This window comes from Chelonia mydas, chromosome 2 (assembly GCF_015237465.2).
Source record: "Chelonia mydas isolate rCheMyd1 chromosome 2, rCheMyd1.pri.v2, whole genome shotgun sequence".
NCBI lineage: Eukaryota > Metazoa > Chordata > Testudines > Cheloniidae > Chelonia > Chelonia mydas.
In genome coordinates, this window is record NC_057850.1 from 199,829,137 (window position 1) to 199,853,835 (window position 24,699).

The window sequence follows — 24,699 nt, forward strand, 5'->3', positions numbered from 1 at the left end:
CCCGTGGATCTATCGGCAAAAGAAATGAAGAGCCTAGGCGATTTCCTAAATTCCTTGGTCCTAGTTTAATAGAAGGCCAATGCCCTTCTTACATCCAAGGTATGTAAACAGGATTCCTATGGAGAAAATTCTAGCTTCGGGAAAAAAACTGGTAGATGAATGGAGCGATTAAGGTAGAACTCCGATAGAACCATAGGTAAGAGTTTTGGGTGTGGATGTAAAGAGACCTTGTCCTTAAAGAACATCATAAAGGAGGAATCTGCCATTAAGGATCCAATCTCCCCAACCCTATGGATCGATGTTATGGTTACTAAAAGGGCCGTCTTCATAGATAAATGCAACAAAGAACAGGCTGCCATTGGTTCAGAGGTCTCATAAGGTAACTGAGTACCAGGTTGAGGTCCCAGGTCAAGATAGGATTTCTAATCTATGAGTAGAGATGCCCTGAACCCTTAATAAACATAGACGACACTAGATGAGCAAATATAGAGAATACTACTGGAGGATGAAAGGCTGATTTGTGGCCAAATGGACCTTAATGGTACTGATAACCCCACTTTCTTTAGCTACAACAGATAATCCAGGATGACTGAAAGGATGGCATCAACGACAATACCAATGGAAGAATCTTTCATTTCTGCAAGTAAGTAGTGCTGGTTGATCTTTCTACTATTCAGTAACACCTGTTGTACTTCTGTAGAGCAGGAAGATTCTAAACCAATGAACCATTGAGGAGCCATGTTCTGAGGCAGAGAACCGCTAGGTTGCGGTGAAGCACATGACCCGCATTTTCTGACAAGAAATGAGGAGTGTTCGGGAACTTGAACAGTTGAATGCCCAGGTGAAGCAGGTAAGGGTACCAATCTTGTCTCAGCCAGGTCAGCACTACACGAATAACTCTAGCTCTGTCCTGTCTTGTTCATCACTCTTAGTATCAGCGATGTTGATGGAAACACATAGAACAGATCCTTCTTCCAAAATAGAAGAAAGACATCTCCCAAGGAATGGTGACCCAGAAAAGAGGACACTTCCTGTTCTTAGGGGTGACTAAGAGATCCACCTCTGGCAGTCCTCATTTTAGGAATATGCTACGGATAGGGCCCTTCGATTTTGGTTTTTATTTTAATTTTTCCCAGGAATTTATCCATTTATTTTGGAGGGCTGAAGGATGGCGGTAAAATATTCAGTAGATTAATGTTTTGATGAATGGAATTCAATGTGGTTTGCTACAGAACTAAAAAACAATGCCACCTCTGAGTTTAAGAAAACAATATATCTCTAATTCCCAAATAAAACTTGTCATTTGAATAAATAATTTATTGTTGTAGCCTATAAATAATTGGGCCACACCATTTTCAGCACATACACTCAACTTCATCCTTTTCTCCTGTTTTTGTATACTTGGGTATCTAACTCCCATTTGTAATCCTGTGAAAAGTATCTGCTGAGGATATTTGCTGTGGTGTTCTGAATAGCAAGGAAGTAGAGTGCTTAAATCTGGATCTGATGAGCTATGCAGAAGTTCCGTATTTTCATGGCTTCAGCACACACAAAGGGGATCTTATGCCTCCCTGCTTAATACAGAACAGACAAAATAAGTCTTCCATCATGACCCTTAGGAAAGATAGAAAATGAAAGCAAGTGTTCCTGACACACCAGAGCTCCAATGGATTGATGTTAGGCTGACCAGATAACAAGTGTGAAAAATTAGGACAGGGAGTGGGGGGTAATAGGAGCATATATAAGAAAAAGCCCCAAATATCGGGACTGTCCCTATAAAATCGGGACATCTGGTCATCCTAATTGATGTGGAAATAGTGCAGGTGGACAATTCAGGAAATCTGAGTTGTGAGGATATTGAGATGGGCTCGCCACCTCAACTGTGATGCATTTATTGTTAAAGTCACTGAATGGGCTGGGTGACAGAAAGGAACACCTGTACAGACATGGAGTTGATTCTTCCACCATCTAAGGAGTTCCTCATTTGTAGACTCACCATCACCTGTCTGTCCAAAGTGTGTCTTACTGGAGAATAGGTCATTCTGAGCCAACCCTTGAAGCAGTGGAGACGTGGGTTTGGGCACAAAGATGCAAGCTGCCATGTTTCCCAGGAGCTGAAGACCATTCCTTATTGTGGTTTGAGGTCTCCCCTGAATTGCCCATACCAGACTCAGTAAGGTTACAAATCGATCTAAGGGAGGGTAGGCTCAGGCTCTCAATGAGTGCAAATATGCCCCTGTAAACTGTATCTTCTATTCAGGGATTAATGCAGACTTTTTTTTTACATTCAGTTGCAGATCCAACTCCTGGAACAGACCAAGGACCATCTGGGTGGAAGATAGCACTGTTTTGTAGGAATGGCCCTTGAGTAGCCAGTTGTTGAGATATGGGAAGACTAGGATTGCTTCTAGTTGGAGGTAAAAAGCCAGGACTCTTGAGAACATCCTTGGGACCACGAAAAGGCTGAAGGGTGTCACTCAGTATTGGAAATGATCCTGCCCTATAGCGAAGCATAGCTGTTTCCTGTGTGATGGGTATACTGTTATACGGAATTATGCATCTTGCCAACTGAAAACCAAACCACCTCCTCTAGAAAAGGAATTATAGCTGCCAGAGCCACCTTCCTGAAACTTTTGAGACTTTACAAACTTGTTTAGAAGCCTTAGATCTAAGATCAGTCTCCACCCTGTGTCCTTCTTTGGCACAAGGAAATACTTTTAGTAAAATCCCTTGCCCTTGTGAGGAGAAAAACCTGCTCTATTGCTCCTAATCAGAGAAGAGAGTTCACTTCTTGTCTCAATAAAAGCTTGTAAGAGGGGCCCTGAAGAGGGACAGGGAGAGGAGGTGGAAGGGAGGAAGTGATGTAAAATGGATGGTATAACCTGATGTTATGACCCACTTGTCTGTAGTGATCCGCCTCCAAGCATGTTGGAAATAGGCATGACAGTCTCCAGAGGAGGAGGTGGGCTAATGGGCACAGCTATAAATCCAAAGGTTTGAGTGATCTGAACCCTCGAGCAACCCATCAAATCTGTTGCTTCAAAGATGATTAGGTAATCATGCAGGGCTCTTGGGTGGCTCTCTGAAATTTTGTCTTTTTCTAAGGGATCGGTAGAACTATGGAACCCAGAAAACTGAGCAGGACATGAGCTCTGGGCACTCTGTGACCTACTAAACGTTTTGCTAGTTGTAGGTGTATATATGCCAAGGGATCATAAAGTAGCTCTGGAATCATTTAGCATGTGCAAGGATTCAACCATGGTCTCTGAGGATAGTTTACAACTGTCAAAAGCTAGGTCCTCCATAGTGTTCTTCTATGCTTCTTTTAGCATCCTGTGAGATGGAGCCATGATGTCTGTGGTGGTGGTTATGCACAGGGCATGTCCCTGACAGCAGTGTCCATAACATCTAAGGATGCTTCAAGAGCAGTTCTGGCCACCAATTGGCCAGATGGCCTGAGATTGTGGGCTAGAATTGCTGTGTATGTTCATGTGGCAGATGTTCAATAAAAGCCATGAATCTGTTATTTATAAACTTTTACATTTGGCCATGATCACCTGATAATTTGTGATCTAAATTGCAGGGTTGCTCACAAATAGGCCTTTTACCTTTTCTGATCTTTGTCATGGGGGTGGACTTAGAGAAGTGCTATCCTACCCCTCTCATTTATCACATCTACCATCAGGGAGTTAGGTGGAGTGTGGGAGAACAAAAAGTAAGGGGATCATAATACTTATCTGCCCATTTACATGTGAGCAGACTAGTCGCAGGTGTCTGCCACACCATCTTAGCTGGATCTAGGAGCGTCCCATTGATGGGTAACACCACCCTGGAGGTTGTTGCCGACTGCAAGACATACACCAGTTTGTGCTGTGAATCCTTGTCAAAAAGAATTAAGATTATCAGCTATCTTCTTTATGAGGTCTTGAAATCACCAGCAACCAGCAACCATGGATGGTGGTGGAGGCATAACCACCTCATCTGGAGAGGAGTATGAAATAGATGTTTGAGGGGTGGCCTCCTTGTTCCTGAAATATCTCCTCCTAGGGTGGGGTGGGGTAGGGGCAGAGAGGGCTGTACAACTCTGTCTCCTTATCAGATGGTCCCAGTCTGACCTTTGGGCGGGGGCGCGCATATGCACATACCAAAGTGGGGGTAGCATGCAAAGTTTGTTCAATCACCCTTGATAATGAACCCAATCTTCCCTAGGACTTTCAGATAATGTGTTCCTAAAGGGAGATGCTGAAGAACCCTGTACAGAAATAGAAACAGAGGAGACCAACTGGAAGTCTCCTTCATCTCATCCAAAGGAGGAGCACCTGCAGAAAACAGTGGAGAGTTCTGTGGTACCAGAGTACAGTAGTCTGGAGATCAGGGTCTCAGTACCGAGAGACACTCAGTACCCAGGAGGAAAGGGAACTCCGGTTCGTATGTTATCAAGAAGTCCTTAAGTGTATCTGAACTCCTATGATACCAAATAGGGGATTGGTACTAACATGGTAGCAGAGATCACGGTTGCTGAAGCTGATGGTAGGCATACTGAAGTAGATCCCAATGGCATCTGGTGCTGTTCTTTGCTCAATGCTGAGGGTGCCGCATGCATGGGTACTTACCAATGGCTGGCCTGAATGCATAGGTACCAACAGCTGGGCTGAACTTAACTGTGCCAGTCCCAAGTGTCTGTTTGCCCTCCTTGCCAGTAGAAGGTACTGAGGCCTTATTGGAGCTGTTCCTCTCCTTCATGCTGACTTTATGGCCCCATGGTTACTAGAAAAGGAATCCTTCGACTCAGTCTTACTGAGGCTGTAATCTCACCAGGGACCTGGACTTCTTTGGAGCTGGCTCCTTAAGGTGAGAATTCACACTCCTCTTTTTGGAAGCCTTCCTTGAAGCCTCTAAAGTCTTCCCTTTCTTAGGGGAAGCCTATACTGAAGTAAAAGGGGTAGGTATCTCTCTGATGCCAGATGCACTGGGAGGAGGGGCATTGTCTCCTGACCTGACTCAGAACGCTCCTTTGGGCCAACTTCGATCATTAGCAGTCTGAGTTTAATCTCCCTGTTTTTCCTTGCACAGGACATGAGGGCCAGGAATAAGTTGCATTTCTGGGAGACATGGGCCTCCCTCAAGCAACAGACACTTTGAGGGGCCACTGCTCACAGGTATAGTCTCTCAGCAGGAGAGAAAATGTTTGAAACCTGGTGAGCCAGGCATGCCCTGCCAGGAAAAAAAATGTCTCCCCAAGGGGAAGGAGGAGTAATTCTTATCTAACTAGAAGTACACTAACAACTAACTATAAAAACAATCTTAACCACTATAGAAATATTAGAAAAGCCAAAACACACCCAAGGTGGACACACTAGGGCTCCATCTCAGGCCGAGGCAGTTGAGAAGAAACTGAGAACTGTTCATCCTTACACCCTTATATCGCATCGGTATCTGGCATGAGGAGGCATTGGGTGCATGCACAGGCCAAACACACACTTCTAATTGAAAATCTCCTATCAAGAGCTGAAGAGGTGCACGTGCACCTGAAGCAGAGCATCCCTTGTGATACTACTCAGAGAAGACACCTTAATTTTGGCAAGACAAAGTTCTACCAGTCCTGAATCTGCTTCAAGACAAACTTGGGTTCTGAGGTTGTTTTCACACTTCGATAGCCCACACAGCCATAACAAGACTTGCTGTGCCTTTACTAATAATTTTATCTTTAAAATGTGTTCTGTTTATATATATTTTATATACTAGTAAATAAGAGTCACACTAAGTAGTGTAACAAAATACTGAGCACTGATTTTAGTACAAATTTTCTAAGAAGCCTCGACAGTACTAGTTTTCCTCAATTCTAATTTCCTCAACAGAATTACAAGACTTAAAAGAAAACATGGAGAACTGACGATGTAGTGGCTGCATACTCAGATGTAATTTGTCCATGACGACCAGCTTTAGTTGGGAAAATCCAATCTCTTATTAAACACTGGCCATATAAATGAAAAAGGGAACTACTGACAACACAATTGTTCAGGTTTTCTCTTCTGGAAAAAGCAGCAAATAAGCATTCATGAGAGTAAGTTATCTCTTACTCCAGCTAAGCAACACTTTTTAAAAAGTAAATTACATAATTTACTTCTTTAATTGGTTAAAGAAAGGGGGGGAAGGGAGAGAACACCACAGACTCCATGAACAATTTTGTCTTTAATGCAACAAGACTACTGTACAACAGGTGAAAAGCAAATTATTTTATCCAAAGGAACAAATTACTTCCTTGGTTTATATAGTACATATTTTAAAGTAATTCTTTAAATATAAAATGTTTTTAGATATACATACTGATAGTTACATATTGGAAAGAATGTGCAAAATTAAGAGGTCAAAGATTTTAAAAACCCTAGTCCAAAAAGAACACAACTCACTATTTGATTCAGTATGAAAACATATTTTCTACTAAATGCAACTGAATGGTAGTGATTTTTAAACAATTATTTTTTAAGCATAACAGTTCCTTTCAATTCATAAAAATATTTCCTTAAAGCATAAATGTACTTTATTTAAAGTTATCCTCTAAGACAAACATTTTATAAGTAAAAGTAAAGTATTTGCCATAAATTAATTTTTTGTTGCAAGCATGTAGTCTCTCAATACATGCAACTACATTACATTTCAGAAGTAGATTAGAAAACTATATTTTCATAGGATAAGTTATGTAATGTTCTGAATCAACATTTATCCAAAGAAATACTTCACAAGATTACTATGAGAAACATCCTTTTATTACACACTAAGTTTTCATATTTAATCATGCTCCAATTATCATGGTCAAGAGAAACCTCTGGTCATTCTGTATAACTGAACAGCACCAAGAAATTGGACTTTGTTTCTGAGGCCAATCATGTTCAAGTTCTCCCTGTGTCCTTACCGTTTTTACTAAACAGGGGAAAAACACAGACACATATACAAGGTGGGTTTTTTTCTTATAGAATATTAGATTAAGAGAGGCTAACCTGACAAATGCTGACAGGCCAAAGATTTACCTTAACTCCAATTACACTGTAGAGTATTGTATACTGAAAGTAGCATTTAGATATCTGCATTAAGTTATATGAAAGCTGCATTCTCTTTTCTATAGGTGGACTGCCTGTTGGAGATGTTTTATAAGCTTGACTGCAAAAAAACCCAAACAAAAATTACTTATGCTTATCTAGTCAAAATTTAAAACACTCTGATCAAAGTGTGTCTGCACATGCTTTTCAAAGCCTTGCTGATCATAGTCAGGAGGGAACTGCTCACTGCACATGGGGCACACCTTCCAGTGACTTTCGACATGTTCTTCAAACTTGCTCTGGTCATAGTTAGGCGGAAACATCACTTCACAAAGGGGACACTTCTTGTGCACATCAAAACTTGGGAGAAAGAAAAAAGAAAATGAAACACTGACACAATGTATCATTGAGTAAAGCTGAGAAATAAAGGTCTAATCCTGTTGCCGCTGAAGTTAATGGGAGTTTTGCTACTGATTTAAATGGGAGCTGGTTTAGCCCTCTAAGTATCCAAGTAACTGTTTTAATTAGAACAGACATTAGCTGAAATGTTCAATACAGTTAAAATAGTTTTATATCGAAATTCCAAAATAACATGGCATCAAAAAGGTTACATAATTCCAGCTACTACTGAATGCAAAATCTACTGAATGTCTTAATGGCCAAGCAGGTTCTTAGGAAACCATTCTCTCTGCTCATAAATGCTTACTCTGTTCTTAGCAAACATAACACTTTATAAAAGTTCTTAACTTAGGCTCACAATTAGGTCGGCAAGAACAAAAATGTTCATTCAGGCGCCAAAACTATCATCATGTTTGTGAAATGAGGCATAATGCCAACAGTCCTCCAAATTGCACATCTAAGAGTAAATTCCCTGGTAACAATGAACACTACTCGGAAGTTCTGAACAGTAACATTTTTTCTTTGAGTTGATGACCGTCCTGAAAGATATGACAAATTTACCTGGAGTCAAAACAAAAACCTGTTCCACGCTCATGTAAGAGAAGACTTGGAGGATCAGGAGCAGAAGGTACAGTCTCATCATCATCCTATGAAAAAATGTGCAGGGTTATTAAAAATATCTGCAAGAAAACATGTTCTCTCCAACATCTTTAGAGAAAACTTGGGAACTAGATTTTCATCTTTTACTTTGGACCTCCTGAAACACTATTTTTACTGAAACATATAAAAACCAAGAAACTTGTTAATGAATATTAAAAGCTAAACAAACTGCCTTTTGATGATACACTATAAATCTGTGCCAGTCACACTAGAACACTTCTACTAATACATTTATTAAGGAAATACATTGGTCACCTGACTCCAAACGCCTGGGACCATATCAGAACAAAAATCCTACGTTAAACCAAATCCAGGGCACCAGACTACAAGGCGCAACAACATTTTATGAAGGACTAAAATTCAGAAATAAAATTCTAGATAATAGGATGTCAAGTTAGACTCTTAATCTGTCAATCTGAATTTCAGTGGGGAAAAAAAAAACCCATCCATTTAGATTCACATTCTTGCTTCCCAACAGTCCGTTCTGAGTGATCTGTATATGCTCCTATTGCCAGCCAAGCATGTCACACATTTCACACTGCAGTCAGGCACATCAGCTAAATTGCCCTGTTTGGCTGCTTCCTCTCATCAGCTGTCAGTGGTGTCCTCATTTCATGAACACTAACAGCACATAAACAGCTGCAGCAGGCACTGATGGGGATCACTATGCTGATAGACAATCAGGTTTGCCTCAGAGCTTCTATTAAGAGTTAGCCCCAATCAGGTCTGCCACTGGAGAATACAGCCAAAAAATCTGTCTGTGATGTGAAACTCAAACTGAATAAGCTGCAGGATAACCTATCCCGGTACTGCAATTTAGTTCTGACAGTTTCTTTCTGACAGGTGAAGAAACTCGGGAAGTGCTGTGTTTTGTTTTTTAATCAATCATAATGTCACAAATTTAGGATTTGCTTCCACCACTGCTCTTGTATAACACAGGTGAAGGAAACAAGATACAAAGAAAAACCTTAAGGGAGAAGAAAAGAAAAATTAGAGTTGTGCATGTTTTTGATACTGTATGAAGAACAAGCCTACTACTAATAAACTTGTCTTCTGCATATCCTCTCAGTTCCATTCTGCAAATGGATACAGAAACCAAGAAGCTTTTCTAAGTAAATTCTGCTTATTTATAAAAGCCTCAGCAAAACCTGTAAAACATTCTGGAATCCAATCTCCTAGATCATTTTTCTCCTAGTACTCAACGCAAGCATGAAGTGTGAACAAAGACACTAGGAGCCTGATTTTCAAAAATTCATGTACAAAAGCTGTGTGCAACTGCATGTCTACTTTGCACAGACAACTCATACCTACATTCAAATTGCACTGAGTTCTTTATTCTTATTTTTTTTAATTACTACGCAGTGTTCTCAAGAAAAGTTAATGGAAACTAGACAGATTTGGAGATTCCTTCAATAGTTTTCTCCTCCTCACTCTCTGAACAGCTGCTTAATTTCAACCATTTAACATTTTCATTAAGCAGCTAGTGGGGCTTACTGCAGCAGATGCTAGAGACAGACATGTTTTCCTATATAACATTCTTGCCTAGCACCTGCAGCAGAGGGGCATATGGATTGTAAAAGCACTATTTGTTCCTTTTGTCACCAATGAACAGAGTTTAATTATTAATAGAGAAAAACTACTGGTTAATATCTAAAAAGTGTTTCAACATTACATAGTAAAAAGTTGTTATTGCTGAAAACGCACACAGGGTATGTCTTCACTACCCGCCGGATCAGCGGGCAGCAATCGATCCAGTGGGGATCGATTTATAGCGTCTAGTCTAGACCAGACACGATAAATCAACCCCCGAGCGCTCTCCCGTCAACTCCTGTACTCCAGCACCGTGAGAGGCACAGGCAGAGTCGACGAGGGAATGGCAGCAGTCGACTCACCACGGTGAAGACACCACAGTAAGTCGATCTAAGTACGTCGACTTCAACTACGTTATTCACATAGCTGAAGTTGCGTAACTTAGATCTATTTCCCCCCACCCCAGTGTAGACCAGAGCACAGACATACACACAGACACAAACAAATGTGAGGAAATCATGTTCTGAGCAAATCAGAACTGTTCCACATTACAGTTTAAATATTTACCATGAGAAAATAAAAACAATTTCTTTACACATGCATATTTATACTGCAAATACATACCTAGTTTAATTTAAATCCCTTAAAACTGACTTCCTTTATAATCCTTTCATTTTTATAGCTAGAAGGCCATTTCTTGGACACTTGGCACTATTTCACTGGCTCTGTTAAAGTATTCTAGATAGTGAAGCAGATGGCACTTCCCCCTACCAATAGGGCTCTTCAATAGAGCTGGTCAAAAAAATTTTGTTCCAACAGTTTTCCGTCAGTAAATGCAGTTTTGACAAAACTGAAGTTTTTCGCCAAAATATATACATTGACAAAACTTTGGTATTTTTTAAAATTGGAAAATAACATTTTGAAAAATGTCAAAATACCCCCTTTTGGAATTAAAGGCTTTGACTGTTGGTTACAAAATGACTTCGTTTTCAAATTCACTTTACATACGCATGTGCGCGCGCACACTAAATAAATAAATAAATAAAAAGGGCTGAAAGCAAACAAAATGTTTCAAGTGACTCAAAACAGTTTGTTTTCAGAATTTAATTTTGTGAAAAATTCTAAATTTTTGCTCTTTATCCTGATTTGGCATTAAATGTTTTTCAAAATATCGAATATTTTCACAGAGCAGAAAATCTGTTTTGTGATCAGTTCTGCTCCTGTACTCCCACTCTTCCATGCTTACATATATTCTTTATTTAGTGCAGAGCACCAAACCAGAAAACATGCTCAGAAGCTATGAATCATAATCACACTGTTAATCTATTTGACTTCTTAGGGTCAGCAATCAGGATTTACCAGTAATAAATATTAATTCAAAATGTCCTTAAGCAGAGAGTACTAAAGATGAAGGAGTTAATTACTACCAGCTGTATGTTAACAATTATAGATGAGCAAAGAGACCCCCCACCTTCATCATTCCAGTTACACAAATTATAGTTAATGCTATCTACTTTAGAAAGGTTTCAGAGTAGCAGCCGTGTTAGTCTGTATTCGCAAAAAGAAAATGAGTACTTGTGGCACCTTAGAGACTAACAAATTTATTTGAGCATAAGCTTTCGTGAGCTACATGCAGCCGATGAAGTGAGCTGTAGCTCACGAAAGCTTATGCGCAAATAAATTGGTTAGTCTCTAAGGTGCCACAAGTACTCCTTTTCTTTTTACTTTAGAAAGAGCACTTGTGCAGTCCTGAAAGGAATCGTTAATGTGCTTACTATTAAAGCATAACTGTCTGTAAAGAAACATTAGATAATTACTGAGAGGATTTATTATTACACACAAAGCTTGGTGTATCATAAATTCTACTATGGTTTTTTAATATCACAAAAGAAAAACCAATTATACTTGTAAATATATTTCCAGCAAACATTAAAATACATAAAATAGTGCATACTGAATATGTATGCTCTGCACCATGTATTAATTACTCGTAAAGCTAGCCAATGCCTCCTGTTCAATTGTGGAAGCTGTATCAGTGAACAGTGGATTGTGCCTTAGGTTCAGCTTCACTGCATGTGCATTTCTGCCCTATTAACACATCCCACAGAAAACTAGATTTTATCAGAATTAACAAATTATAATCTTTATATTGAGGGTTCACCTGGTTTAAAGAATTCCTTGAACACATCAACATTTACTCTCCACAGTATATAAAATTTTGCCATGAGAGATGCTTCAGCATTTGTTTTACATTTCTCTATCTAGTAATTATGAATTTTGCTCGAGTTCTCAACCTTATAGGTCATTGATCATTACTCAAGTTAACAGTTCTCTATATTTTCTTGTGCTGTTTATTTTTGCTGTCTGTATTAATAATTAGGGCTGTCGATTAATCACAATGTTAAAAAATAGAATACCAACTGAAATTTATTAAATATTTTGGATGTTTTTCTACATTTTCAAATATATTGATTTATATTACAACACAGAATACCAAGTGTACAGTGCTCACTTTAAATTATTTTTTATTACAAATATTCGCACTGTAAAAATGATAAATGAAAAGAAACTGTATGCTATGTAACAACATTAAGGCACTCAATAAAAGCTGGCATGCTTGACAGTCCGTCTCAGGCTGAAGGCAACTGTGAAGGATCTGAGGGCAATTCACCCGCACAGCCCTATATATCCTCAGTGTGTAGGGTGCACGTATGGGCTGAATGATCACTGCTAACAAATCTCCAATTAAAGGCGCTGGGGCACATGCGCATGTGAAGCGGAGCACCCAAAGGGATACAACCTGAAGAAGAATTAAGATTCTCTATTTGAGGATTTTTACCTCATACTCTGAGGCCATTTCCACAATCATTTTCATTTCAAAATACTACAGAATCAAATTGTCCTGAATGTTGACCTGTAGAGAATCAACTATTAACCAAGACATACTAAAAAGAGGATGAACATGTTCTCTAGTATTATCTTCTTTCTTGGAGTAATTTGGAACAATGGAAAAATGTAACAAGTGTCCCATCTAATCTAATATCTTGATCCCAATAACTGCCTAAATCAGGCGTAAGCCAAAAGCCCATAATGCACCTGACTGAACTGTGGAATACACACAGGAATGGAAAGTTCACAGTAATTTAGTTCCCAATTTCTCCCAGCCAATGTAATTGAAGATGCCTCTTTTAGCCATATAAATTATAATAATTTATACTGAGTTGTAAGGCATGCGTAGCACTTTACAATTGGTCACTATCCCATGGATAAACAATTCTTGCCCTAAGGCATTCAGAGACTAAAAGCACAAATGAGTGGAATACAGTTCAATTTACAATACAGAAACCGTCAGATAGTAATCACTGGAGGACATACCCTCACTGTCACTGGAATGTACATGCCACCCTTTTTAAAAAAAAATTTCATGAACTATTTATCCCCCACATAACTTGTCACAAGTTCCACTGTGCATAAACTATTTCTTTAATTTGTTTTACATGTTATCTTTTATGTGCATTGTCCTTTTTTTATTACTACTGTGGAAGATGATACAAGTAAATGAGTGGGTTTGTGGGTTTTGTATGACCTACTAAGGAGTAGGTGGGAATGAGGAAAGCTAAATCCAAAAGGTCAAAAAAAGTATGAGTCACTCCCATAGTCCAAAAAGGATTGGGGCCTCATTGTGTTTGCACACTTTGCACACACTCATAAAGGCCTGGTGGTCCCAGAGAGCTTTACAGATCGTTAACATGTGACAGTAAATTAAACAATACTGATCCTGTGCTGACTGCTGAGGGGGTCACATCTATTCACCCTTACAACTGGTGACTATACTAGTCATTTGTGCTTTGCACAAAAGGACTGAAATAAATGTGTGTGTTTTCCCTCAGCCCCTCCTACCCTCAGCAGATGTCCTGCCTCACTCTGTGCAGTCAAGTCTGCATCTTTGTGATCAGCCAGTCTGGGCTCCAAGGCAGCTCTTCCTCATCAGTGGCTAAACAGAGCTTCTCCTTGCAGATCCCTGATCTGGGGAAGTGGCAGCAAGGAGAAGATTGGCAGGTAGAGGAGGGTATTTTGACTAGTTGAGGTGGAAAGGCCGTTTTGGACACATTCCAGAAAAAAGTCCTGACAATTTCTGGTGGCCACAAATTCTCATCTTGCTACCCACATACCTACTGTGACTAACAACATTCTTCAGGAAGTTACTCTGAGCACACTGCAAGCTGGGTTCAGTTCTAAATTTCCTAAAATAAGACTAACCAACTATATCATTAATAAAAATCTCTTGTATCTTGCACTCTTCTTATATCTACATGCCTCTAGGAATAATTTCCTCTCTCAGGATATCTAACGATTATATTCTAATAAATTTGTTAGTCTCTAAGGTGCCACAAGTACTCCTGTTCTTTTTGCGGACACAGACTAACAGGGCTGCTACTCTGAAACCTGTAATTATATTCTTGTCACTCTTACTTAGTAACTTAGCACCAACTGTCGGTCCTAGAACAATTTGTTATAAAGGTCTACGTCAAGAGCAGACTCTCTTGTATGTGCCAGACTAAGATGTGCCAAGACAACATCATTTGATATCAATCAACAGCTTCTCTGAAATTGGTCCTGATGTGCTGTTCAACCTAATCTACACATGAATTAACAAAACTATGTTTTGTAGGAGTTAAGGTTGAAGCAGGACATGTTCCATTCACCCAAAACCTTAAAAGAATGGAAATAAGAAATTAAGGGGAAACGCTCCGCATTTATTTCCACTCCCATATTGCCTACAATGCTTTTGATAACACACTTCAACACTTCATAAAGCTCTCTCCTTCCGTCTCCAGCAGATACCAAAAAGCCAAGTATATCCCATCTTCATGAAATTTGCACTTAAAGTGCAAAACCTTAACAGTGGTCTCATATGCTTTTATATCAATTATACCAACAGATCAGCACATCTGACTGTCATATATTCCATGTATTTGAAAGGTTATTCCATTGTAACATTGCAGAGGTCACTGCTTAAGTTTTGTGGTAGACTGAAAGACAGATGGAACTGCTAGTCCCTCTGTAGACCAGCCATTGGTGGAAAACTTGTCATACACTTTTTCCCACTCTTAGTGAGTTGCAACTATTTACTACTTAACACTAGAACATTTGTAATAAGGAATCCTCGATTCTATCCCTGGTTTTGGGGGAGAAGTGTGATTTATGATGGTTAGAGCTAGGACATTCCAAACTTGTCTAGTGACTCTGAAAGGCAGCGTGATGCTGTGGATAAAACTGGAGTTACAGGCCAGCAATGACGTTGCATAAGCTCTCTGCTAATTTATTCAAAAATGGAAATGGGGGCAAGTGTTAACAGCTCTCCCCTGACAGTCTTCTAGATTAGGGTTCATGGACTTAGCCTATCCTAAGAGTAGAGAATTGTACGGGAATTTCAACTGAAATTAGAAGAGGTAAGATTTTAACTCCTGGTTTCCTCTTCCCTGCTCAGGGAATTTCCTCTAGGCTAGAGGGATATTTGAGAAGGAGGGAGGAGGTTGTTTCTCTGTCCTTCCCTCCCTGGGAGTGAGTGACGGCATTTGTACCACCTGCTGAATTTGTCATCAAATTCAAAGGGTTTGCCTTGGTGCAAATATTCTCCGTTATGGCAAAAATACTGTAAAATGCTCTATAGCCAAACACCACCTATGCATACCTGATATTCTAGGAATCTGCACAAGAGGAGCAATGATGTGGACAAATGATAGGTCCCAGAGTGCTTTAGATTACTTGCAAAAAGTCTCTCTCCTCCCCTCCCCTCCCCCCCAAAAAAGAGAAAATCTAGTACAAAAAATGTCTAAAGGGCTGATTTCTGAACTCTTACTTCTCTGTATCAATTCATTTTTCATTAAACCACCATGAAAATTCAAAGCTCAAATATTTTATGTTTTCCATCACAATAAGATTTTTATAAAATAAAAGTTTAAAGCTCTTGGTAAACTGAACTCTAAAACATATGATTAACTATGGTGTCTGCACGAGAATAAGATGAAATTATCCATTACTATTACCCAAAAAGAATTACTGCTTCTCTGATCTCGCCAACATTTTCAAGATGACAAAGTTAGAGAGCAGTAGTGCACCCAAAATATTGTATTTGTATTCCTATGATATGGGCTTACATGCAGATTCTACCTCAAGATCTTCTCTACCAGAAAAATATAATTTCTGACAGGTTCCAGAGTGGTGGATGAAGTGAGTTTTTGCCCATGAAAGCTTATGCCTAAATAAATTTGTTAGTCTCTAAGGTGCCACATGTACTCCTCGTTTCTATAATTTCTGGAAGTGTCTATGGAATATTTTGTGTAGTACTACTACGCCACCTAATCAAGATAATGTTTCTTTCATATATATTTTATACCCAGGAATTACAGTATCCTATTGGCTATTAAAATACCACGTTTCAGAAATATCTGTTTGTGCAGAGGTTATGCATTTTACACGTAACAAAGCTAGACATTGTAAAATACCAAATTTTCCTGAAAGGCTTCTTTCATTAGTATTTTTAGATTGTATTCCTAACAAAGCAACAACCATTGTTTTACTTGTCCTTTTACCAACATTCTTATTTCAAAGTAGTCTCCATCGGAGAGGCTTACCCACTTGCTAGAAAGTGGGCTAGAGAGCTTAGTCAGACCTAGTCTCTATCAAGGATTCACACAAATTAGGGAAGGAAAGGACCTATTAGAACATCTAGTCCATATGTATACCAATGCAGGATCATTCCCTAACATGCATTTTAAGACGAGTCATTGTCTGTTTTCTTGTCTCCATCAGCCTCTTGGAGGATACAATATCCAGTTCAAACTGCCCCACCTGGACCAAGAAGAAACAGAAAATGAAACAACGCTGACATCTGACGAGTTAGGAAATGTCAGAAAAAAGTGCCCTGTGGTATCTTAATTCACCTCCTTATGCAGTAGTTCTCAAACTTTTGTACTGGTGACCCCTTTCACTGAGCAAGCCTCTGAGTGCAACCCCCACCTTATAAATTAAAAACACTTTTTTATATATTTAACACCATTATAAATGCTGGAGGCAAAGCAGGGTTTGGGGTGGAGGCTGACAGCTCACAACCCCCCATGTAATAACCTCGTGACCCCCTGACAGATCCCAACCCCCAGTTTGAGAACCCTTGCCCTTGTGCCTATCTATTATGATATGATCTTTAGTTACATGATCTCACATTTTTTCCACAAGGCTCCTGCCTCATTCAGTGGACAGGATGGATGGTGCTCACTTAGCAGCTATTAAATATTTTGTTTATCCTCATTGTTCAGTGTGTGGCCTCATGACTTTGCTGCATATTATTCAAAAGCCACTCATGGGCGTTTCTATGGCACTCTTCACTATAGCATTCAAGTGCTTCACAAACATTTTATTTATCTTCAGAACACCCCTCTGAAGTGAAAGGGCGTAATTCCCATTTTACAGAGGGGAACTCAGGGACAGAGAGATTTGGGTCAAAAGTTTCCTCTAATTTTGGGTGCCCAATTTGATACATCTACTCTGAAAAATCAGATCTTAATTCAGCGTTATACAGGATTTTATAAATACATTCAAAGCAGAGCTCCATTGACTTCAGCTGCAGCTGTGAGCACTCAGCAGCTCTGCAAACCATGGTATCAAGCTGGACACCCAGAAAATGAAAAACAATTAGTAATCAACCACCTGTGTAAAGTTTGGTTTAAGTAGCTACCACCACACAGGAATTCAGGGGGGAGGGAAAAAGATAGTCAGTTGCTTTGACTGCCTATGCAACTTCTTCTATAAGTCTCTAACTCAGACCTTAACTTTGCCCCAAGTCAAAAAATCTCAAATCAACCTTGACCATGAATTTTTTCCCACCCATTCTTGGCTACTAGATAAAAGTAGACTTGAACACTGTCAGAATGAGCACTCTTATCATTTACTATCAGGACTACTATAATTCCCTCAAGCTCTTTACTTTGTTTCTCAAGATAAGTAGTTCTGGGGTGAGACTGGGGAGGCTATAATGTGGTGGTCAGACTACTCTTTCAATCAAAGCAGTAAGACAACTATCTTCTACCACATTTACAGGCTGAAATTCAAACACTGTCCTGCTGGTTTTCAAACCAGTTTGTTGGCTTGCACCATCCTGTTTCCTAGATATCAAAGCCATTTAGTTTCATACAAGCACACACAACTCAGGTACTGTCTTCTCCCCCCTGCCACTATTTACAGTTGGAAAAAAGCAGGGGTGCTGGATCCAGGACACAGGCTGGAAGGTCACCCTTGAGCGCACCCTCAAAAATTCCTGCTTATTACCCAGTTGATTGCGGGTAGAGCTCGAATGAGCTGAGGGGGCCAGCTGATGGTCTGCCAGTGCTTATAGCCCTTGCCCTTCTTTTGAAAGGGCTCTGGTTGAGGTTGGGTCCTGAACCTGCAGGACTGTTGCAGCTTAAACTGCTTCCTCTCAAGCTCCAGAGTGTAAAGGCCCAGAGAGCACAAGGTAGTCCTAGAGTCTTTTAGGCCATGTAATTTACTGTCTGTCTGTTCCAAGAACAGTCCCAGGCCATGGAATGGGAGGTCCTGGATGGACTGCTGAACCTCCACTGACAGGCCCGACTGCAACCAGGATGCATGCCTTATAGAAATAGCCAAAACCATGGTCTGAGACGCAGAAACTGCTGCATCCAAGACCACTTGGAGCGCAGCCCTGGCCGCAGCCCTGCCCTCATCGAGGACAGCAGAGAATTCCTTCCTGGACTCCTCTAACAGTGAGTCCATGAACTTAGCCATGGACTGACAAATACTAAAATCATAGCAGCCAAGCAAGGCCTGATGGTTGGGCACTCTCAGCTGGAGGCCGGACGTAGAATAAGTTTTTCTAGCAAAGAGATCGAGCCTTGTTGCCACCTTATTCTTAGCCATTGATCCCGGTTGGACCTGTCTATTGTGCTCACTGGCTGCCGACACAACCAGCGAGCATGGGGCAGGATGGGTATAAAGATAACCCTTAGCGGTGACATAATCCTTTCTTTCCACTCACTTGGAGATATGCGGCAGGGAGAAGAGTATCTGCCAGAGGGCCTTGATTAGTTTCACCACTCCCTCGTGTACTAGCAATGCCAAACTGGAGGGGGGCTGCTGTACTTAATACATTGAACAGGGAGTCTGAGGGCTCTGCCACCTCCTCGGCTTCCAGCCCCAGTTTGATGCCACCCTCTTTGAAAGCTCTTGGTGGGCCCTGGCATCATCCTGGGGGACCACGTGAGAAGGCCCCGCTATCGCCTCATCTGGCAGAGATGAAGAGGAGGCAGGTACAGGTGGGTCTGCCCACTCCACCGTTTCTGCCAAAGGAGCCTCGGCTGAGGCTGGCTGTCCCTGGGGAGCTTACTCTGACTCCGCGTCCGAGTCAGGTGGCGGGAAGGAGACAGCCGCCGACTGCCTTTCGGCTGCCCCTTAGACTGACTGATGCCCCTGCAACGGTTGGGGTTCCATAGTTGCCAGGGGGCCAGCCACTGGTCCTGGTGCCAGGCGGCCATTGGTGGCCTAGAGGGGAAAGCCAATGTGCCCTGTGAGTGACCATGGCTTGCAGGCAGGTCTTCCTCCTCGGGCTCTATATACTTCCTCCTCACTGTCAGAGCCCAAGGAGGGAGATGCTTGCCTGGGGGACCAGAACAGTACCGAGGCCAGCTGTCTACCCAGTTCCTGTTGGCTCTCTCTGTGGACCTCCATTGGGGACCTGCACCAGGACAATGGCTCTCAATGCCGTGATTCCGGTGACCGGCAGCATTCGGTAGATCAGCGACAATACCCCGGCAATCAGCGCCTTACACTTTGCCACTCCGTAGACCAGGACCAGGAGTGAGAGGATCGACATCTCTGAGACCGTGGACATGCTCGCAGTGATCATTACTGGTGATCCGGAGACCGGTGATGGGACTCCAGTGACTGGTGTCTCGACCCACTGGAGCAGTGCCGAGCACTGAGACTCTGGAGACTGGTGACGTGCCTCTGCAGATCTGCACCAGACCACCAGCAACTGACACTGGGACCCTGAGGAACGCTACCTAGAGTCCAGGGACCGACACCAGAAACTCTAGCAAATAAGCCGATCCGCATCCAGGGGCTGGTGGTGCTGTTCAGGCAAGCGCTGGCGGGGTGCCCCCGCGACGGTGAGTGGTGCCGCACTGATGGAGACCACTGGAAGGGTCCCAGGGCAGGTTTACCCCTCAAACGGGACACCTCACTGGCTGGCATGAACGGCACCACTAGGTGCCGAGTGCCTCTGCCGCTTCCCAGGGTGGCGAGCAGGTCTGGAAGTGGGCTCAACAGCTCAATGGGGGCTGGAGCCTGGCCACCGTCTGGAGGGGCAGAGCCACCCCGCATGGGTCTTTGCTCTCCTCCAGCTCTCTCCCTCCCTTTACAGATGTATGAGAACATCCTCTCCTGGCCCTTCTTTGCTTTTTTAGCTAGTACTGGGGATAGGGATCAGCACCGGTCAGCAGTTGGTGCCAGCAGCGGGCTCCACACTGAGGCCACGGTACTTGAAGCAGAGTCCAATCTTGTCGGCTCTGAGGCCGGTGTGAGGGCAGACTTCATAAGGAGCACTCGAAGACGAATGTCCCACTCCTTTTTGATCTGCAGCCTGAAGCTCTTGCAAATGCAACACTTGTCACTCATGTGGGTTTCCCTAAACACTTCAGGCAGCTTCTATGGAGATCACTGACTGGCATAGATTTTTTGCAGCTGTCAAAAGGCTTGAAGCCTGGGGACCAGGGCACGCCCCGTCTCTAGGCTAAGTCCAGGACTAACTAACTAATTCTAACTTTACACTAAGGGAGCTATTTACAGTACAACTTTAACAACCATATACAACGAATTCGCTACTAGGCACAGTTGAGATGGGAAAGCTTGCCGAGGCAAGGAGACATTCCAGCACCATCACTGGCAATAAGAAGGAACTGAGGGATGGGGGAGCTGGTGGTGCCCCTTATACCAGTGCATATGCACGCCACTCGGGAGGGCGCCAGAGCTGGTCCCCTACGGATACACTGAGGGAAAAACTTCTGGCACTGGTGCATGTGTCGAGCACATGCACCTACAATGGAATGGATATGAGCAGCACATCTCAAAGAACAACCGTTATGAAAAGTAACAGTCTTTTCTCACTATTTGAAAACAAACTGATGCAAAACTCTTTCCAGGGAGATTCAGTGATCAACTAAAAAGAGAAAAGGAGGGTTTTAAGTGAGATTTAAAGATATGAAATGACTCATGATTTCCACGAGATGTGGTAGCACTGGTGCATGTGTCGAGCACACACACCTACAATGTAACCTATAATAGAATGGACGTGAGCAAGCACTGAAAGAAGAATTTTGATTTATTCACATATATCCCCTCTCTCTCTTATTTGGAAACTAATTATGTTTTACCATTCTCAGACTGTTTTCATTTGACAGCCAGAAAATAGGAAGAAAATCAATTCTTACAGTGTATTAAAATATAAATTGCGATTTGATGTGAGAAAAGTATCATCTTCTTGACACATTTACCTGAAGTTGTTTCCTATTTGAGCATATTAGGTTCCTTCCATCTCATTACGAAACCTAAGCTGTGTCAGCAAATGAGCACAAGACTCTAGCACTGTTTCTCTGGGGTTTGCGAAAGGGCAAAACACATAGATCAGGAAGAACACTCTGCTAATTAAACTGCAGCAGATGACTCAAGAAGAGAAGGGCTTGTCATAAGCAATGTCTATGCCAAGAATGATCAGATTAAATATGCAAAATGTGAAGAAAAGGTGGGCAACAGCACAAAGCTGATATTCTAGACCTTAAATAGGCTGCAATAGTTCTGACAGTTTCCCTAATTATTCACAATAATGGACATAGGGTTCAAAAGGCAGGAGGAAGAAATACATTTTTCTCCATTATAGGTGCTGAGCACCAAGGCTAAAATCATGCCTGTCTGTACACTGATCAGTTTCTGCAAAGGTTAATAGCAATTAAATGTGGCAAACTAGACTAAATGAGAAACAGGTCATGATACCACCGTACTTGCAAAGAGCACAATACTTTGTAGAAAAGTATTTCTGAAATATTTCTTAAAGTAGCAAGAGCATCTAGAAACTGAAACACAGTAAAAACAACTGTTCAAATTAAAGCATACATATAGTTTTAATATATAGTTTAGGTATAGTTTTCTTCATAAACCAGTTCACTAAACCCCATTTTTTCTTTTTTATACAAGAGTATCTGAGCTAACCAAATAAAACAAAAAAATAAAAGATTCCTAACATTCCTTAAAAGATATGTTTGATCCTAGAAACTCCTTAATGCCAACAGGTAAAGCATTCACTTTTCTGTAACAGCAGCTCCTGACAGGCCTGACAAACTCACTAGATCCAACACACTGCTTTCGTAGTATTTATCCAACGAGGGTCAAGTGAGGTATCTAATAAAAGTTTGTGTCATGACTGTTGAGAGATGGATGGATGAATATTTAAAAGGTTGTGTATGTACTGAAAAGCCTTCCTGCTGCGGGCCAGAGTGGGCTCTGTACACCTTAACTGCAGTTGCAGGCAAGGAAGGGACAGAACTCAGAGTGGGGCTCAGCAGGAGAGCTAGGTGCTGGTGCCTTTCCCAGGCACTTCCCCCTCAGCTATGCTCAGCCCAACTCCCACCCTGACAAAAACCAGTGGCAGGGGGGAGGTGATTCCGTCCCCCTCCCCCACATCACCTCTACAGAGAAAGCGTCACACGATGAAGCCCTGGAAAGTATATTAGCAAACAATACCATTTTTACTTTACCCTGGTTTTAGATGACAGACAGGAGTCTCTGCCACTTCAAACTTTTAGCAGTTATAAAAAGCCAAAATGGAAATTGTTTCACCGTTTAATATTTTCCATTCTGTTTAAATATTTATTTTTGTTCTGTATCTCTTGCAAATCTATCTTCATAAATTTACACCTTGCACTGAACTATATGCTAAACATTTAATTCAGAAACACGGGTAACACAATCCTTCAGCTTTTGTTTTGTCTTCAGTTTCAATTAAGTTTTCACATACTGGCGAGAGAATTAAAAACATATGTGTTCTACAAGAAAGGCTGTGTATGTAACGTTAAGGAACAGGAATATGGTTATATACTAAAATAGCAATATGACTTGAAATAAGTTCGCTTTAATATTTAAAAAGAAAAAAAGTTATCAGAGGCTATGACTCCAAAACCAAAATAAACTGGTATTAGAATTCAAGAGAGATTTCTATGATTTGAATTTTCATCAATTTGTGTGCAAATTTTTCACCTTAAATAGCGCTCAGATATTTTTCAATAAAATTTCAGTTCCAAATTTAAAGACTGCTTAAGCGTATCAGAATTTTAAAATTTTTAAATGCTCACTATACCCAAGCAATTGTTAACTCCTGGATGCTGATTAATAAATGAAGGAAAAAAATAAGAACAAGTAACCTAACTTACATTGCTATCCTCAGGGTCTTCCAGACCATCAGGTCGACTAAGGTTGCGAGCAGGCTGACTGCAGACTACATTGTCTTCCAGTTCCCAAGAGGAAGTCCTTACAGGCAGCCTTTGGAGCTCCTCAGGATAAAAAGCACCATCTGCTCCATCTGAAATAAAAATCAGAAGAACAGGCCTCTTATTTATTGCATAAAAAGTTCTGTTCAATACAGTTAGTACACTTTTTGTTATAACAAAATAATAATTAAATCAAAACTTCAAATGTTTTCAGTTTAGATTTCGTACAACTAGGGAGTTCTCAACCAAAGCCCAAAATCTGGTAAACAGAATGCACAACTAGAACAAACTTTGGTGTGAGTACACCATGGTTCTTGTGTCCTCTTGAAAGTTTCCCTTTTAGTGACGAGAGTAGACAGACTTATTAATTAATCCAGCCGTTTCTGACAAACATATTATATGCGAGGATATCAACAGTCCAGTCCTGCCTCTACATAAATAAAATGGCACCTTTATTTTTAAATTGAGAGACAAAGAAAGCTGAGGAAAATAAAACTTTACAAACCTCTTGTTTCCTGGATTGCATAAGGGTTTCCATACTGCAGCACTGGTAGTCTACTTGGCACTGAAGGAACCAGCCCACTCTCCCCTGAGTATGGACTAAGAAAATGTAAATCCTGCTGAGAAATCTGTCCCTTAGTTATCCTTGCAGCTTGATTTTCTGGACTCCTGCCAAGTTCCTAATTAACAAAAAGTTTAAAAATGTAATTAACAAATGAAGTCAAATTATCAAATGTTTTAAATTCTGATTAAATAAATAGTTTAATTAAAAGCTTCAATTTTTTAAAAAAATTCTAATTTTTATGTGCCAATTTTCAGATCCACCTTTCATGACTTGACTGAGTTGACTTTTTTGTTACATTATTAAATTTATTGATAACTTTTTTATTAGAAATTTTATTTTGAAATTCTATCAATAGGAGCAAACTCAATAAAAAAGCCAAATCACCAATATTGTTCATACAAATATCTACTTTTGCAAAGCAAATTAAAAAATCAGTTACAAAACACGTAGAGGCTCTGCTACTTCCACCTGATCTCTCCTTACAACTGAGATGATGTGCATATTGTGAACAATTCACAAATAAAATTCCTGTTTTATCTCAAAAACACTATACTTAAGGAACACACCGATTATGCAGAAATCAGGTATAGGCTTGATGGCAATACTCTATGCATCTATCAAAAGAGAAATATTTTTAAAAACTTACTAGATATACTGGGATGGATCATCTACTGGTATACATTGGGGTAGCTCTGTTGACTTAAATGGAGCTATCCCAATTTATACCAGCAGAGGTTCTGGCCCACTGGATTAAAGTTTCTTGCTTTCAGTAAGAGAATAATTTTAAGATGGACGGGCCTTTATTCCACTCATTTCAAGCTAGAGAGAAGAAACAAAACAATGTAACTGGAGAAAAAGTAGGAAGCTGTCCTAACTTTTTCTGTCCTACAATTTGTAGGCTGTTTGTTTACAAACCCCAAGGAGCAAACAAAAGAAGTTCAAAGTGCAGCGTCTACTT

At 40.8% G+C, this 24,699-nt stretch overlaps 1 protein-coding gene across 2 annotated transcripts in view; it reads right to left on the bottom strand.

Annotated features, from left to right (window-relative positions):
• Positions 1-6,173: 6,173 nt before the first annotated feature.
• Positions 6,174-24,699, bottom strand: part of TAX1BP1 (Tax1 binding protein 1) — a 98,017-nt gene continuing 79,491 nt past the window's right edge. For both annotated transcript variants that reach the window (XM_037890503.2, XM_037890504.2), the window contains 4 exons: positions 23,682-23,856; positions 23,120-23,268; positions 7,998-8,083; positions 6,174-7,397 (listed from right to left, as the gene is read on the bottom strand). In XM_037890503.2, the coding sequence (XP_037746431.1) occupies positions 7,196-7,397; positions 7,998-8,083; positions 23,120-23,268; positions 23,682-23,856 (612 nt within the window). In that variant the 3' untranslated portion in view covers positions 6,174-7,195. The remainder of the gene's footprint in view (positions 7,398-7,997; positions 8,084-23,119; positions 23,269-23,681; positions 23,857-24,699) is intronic.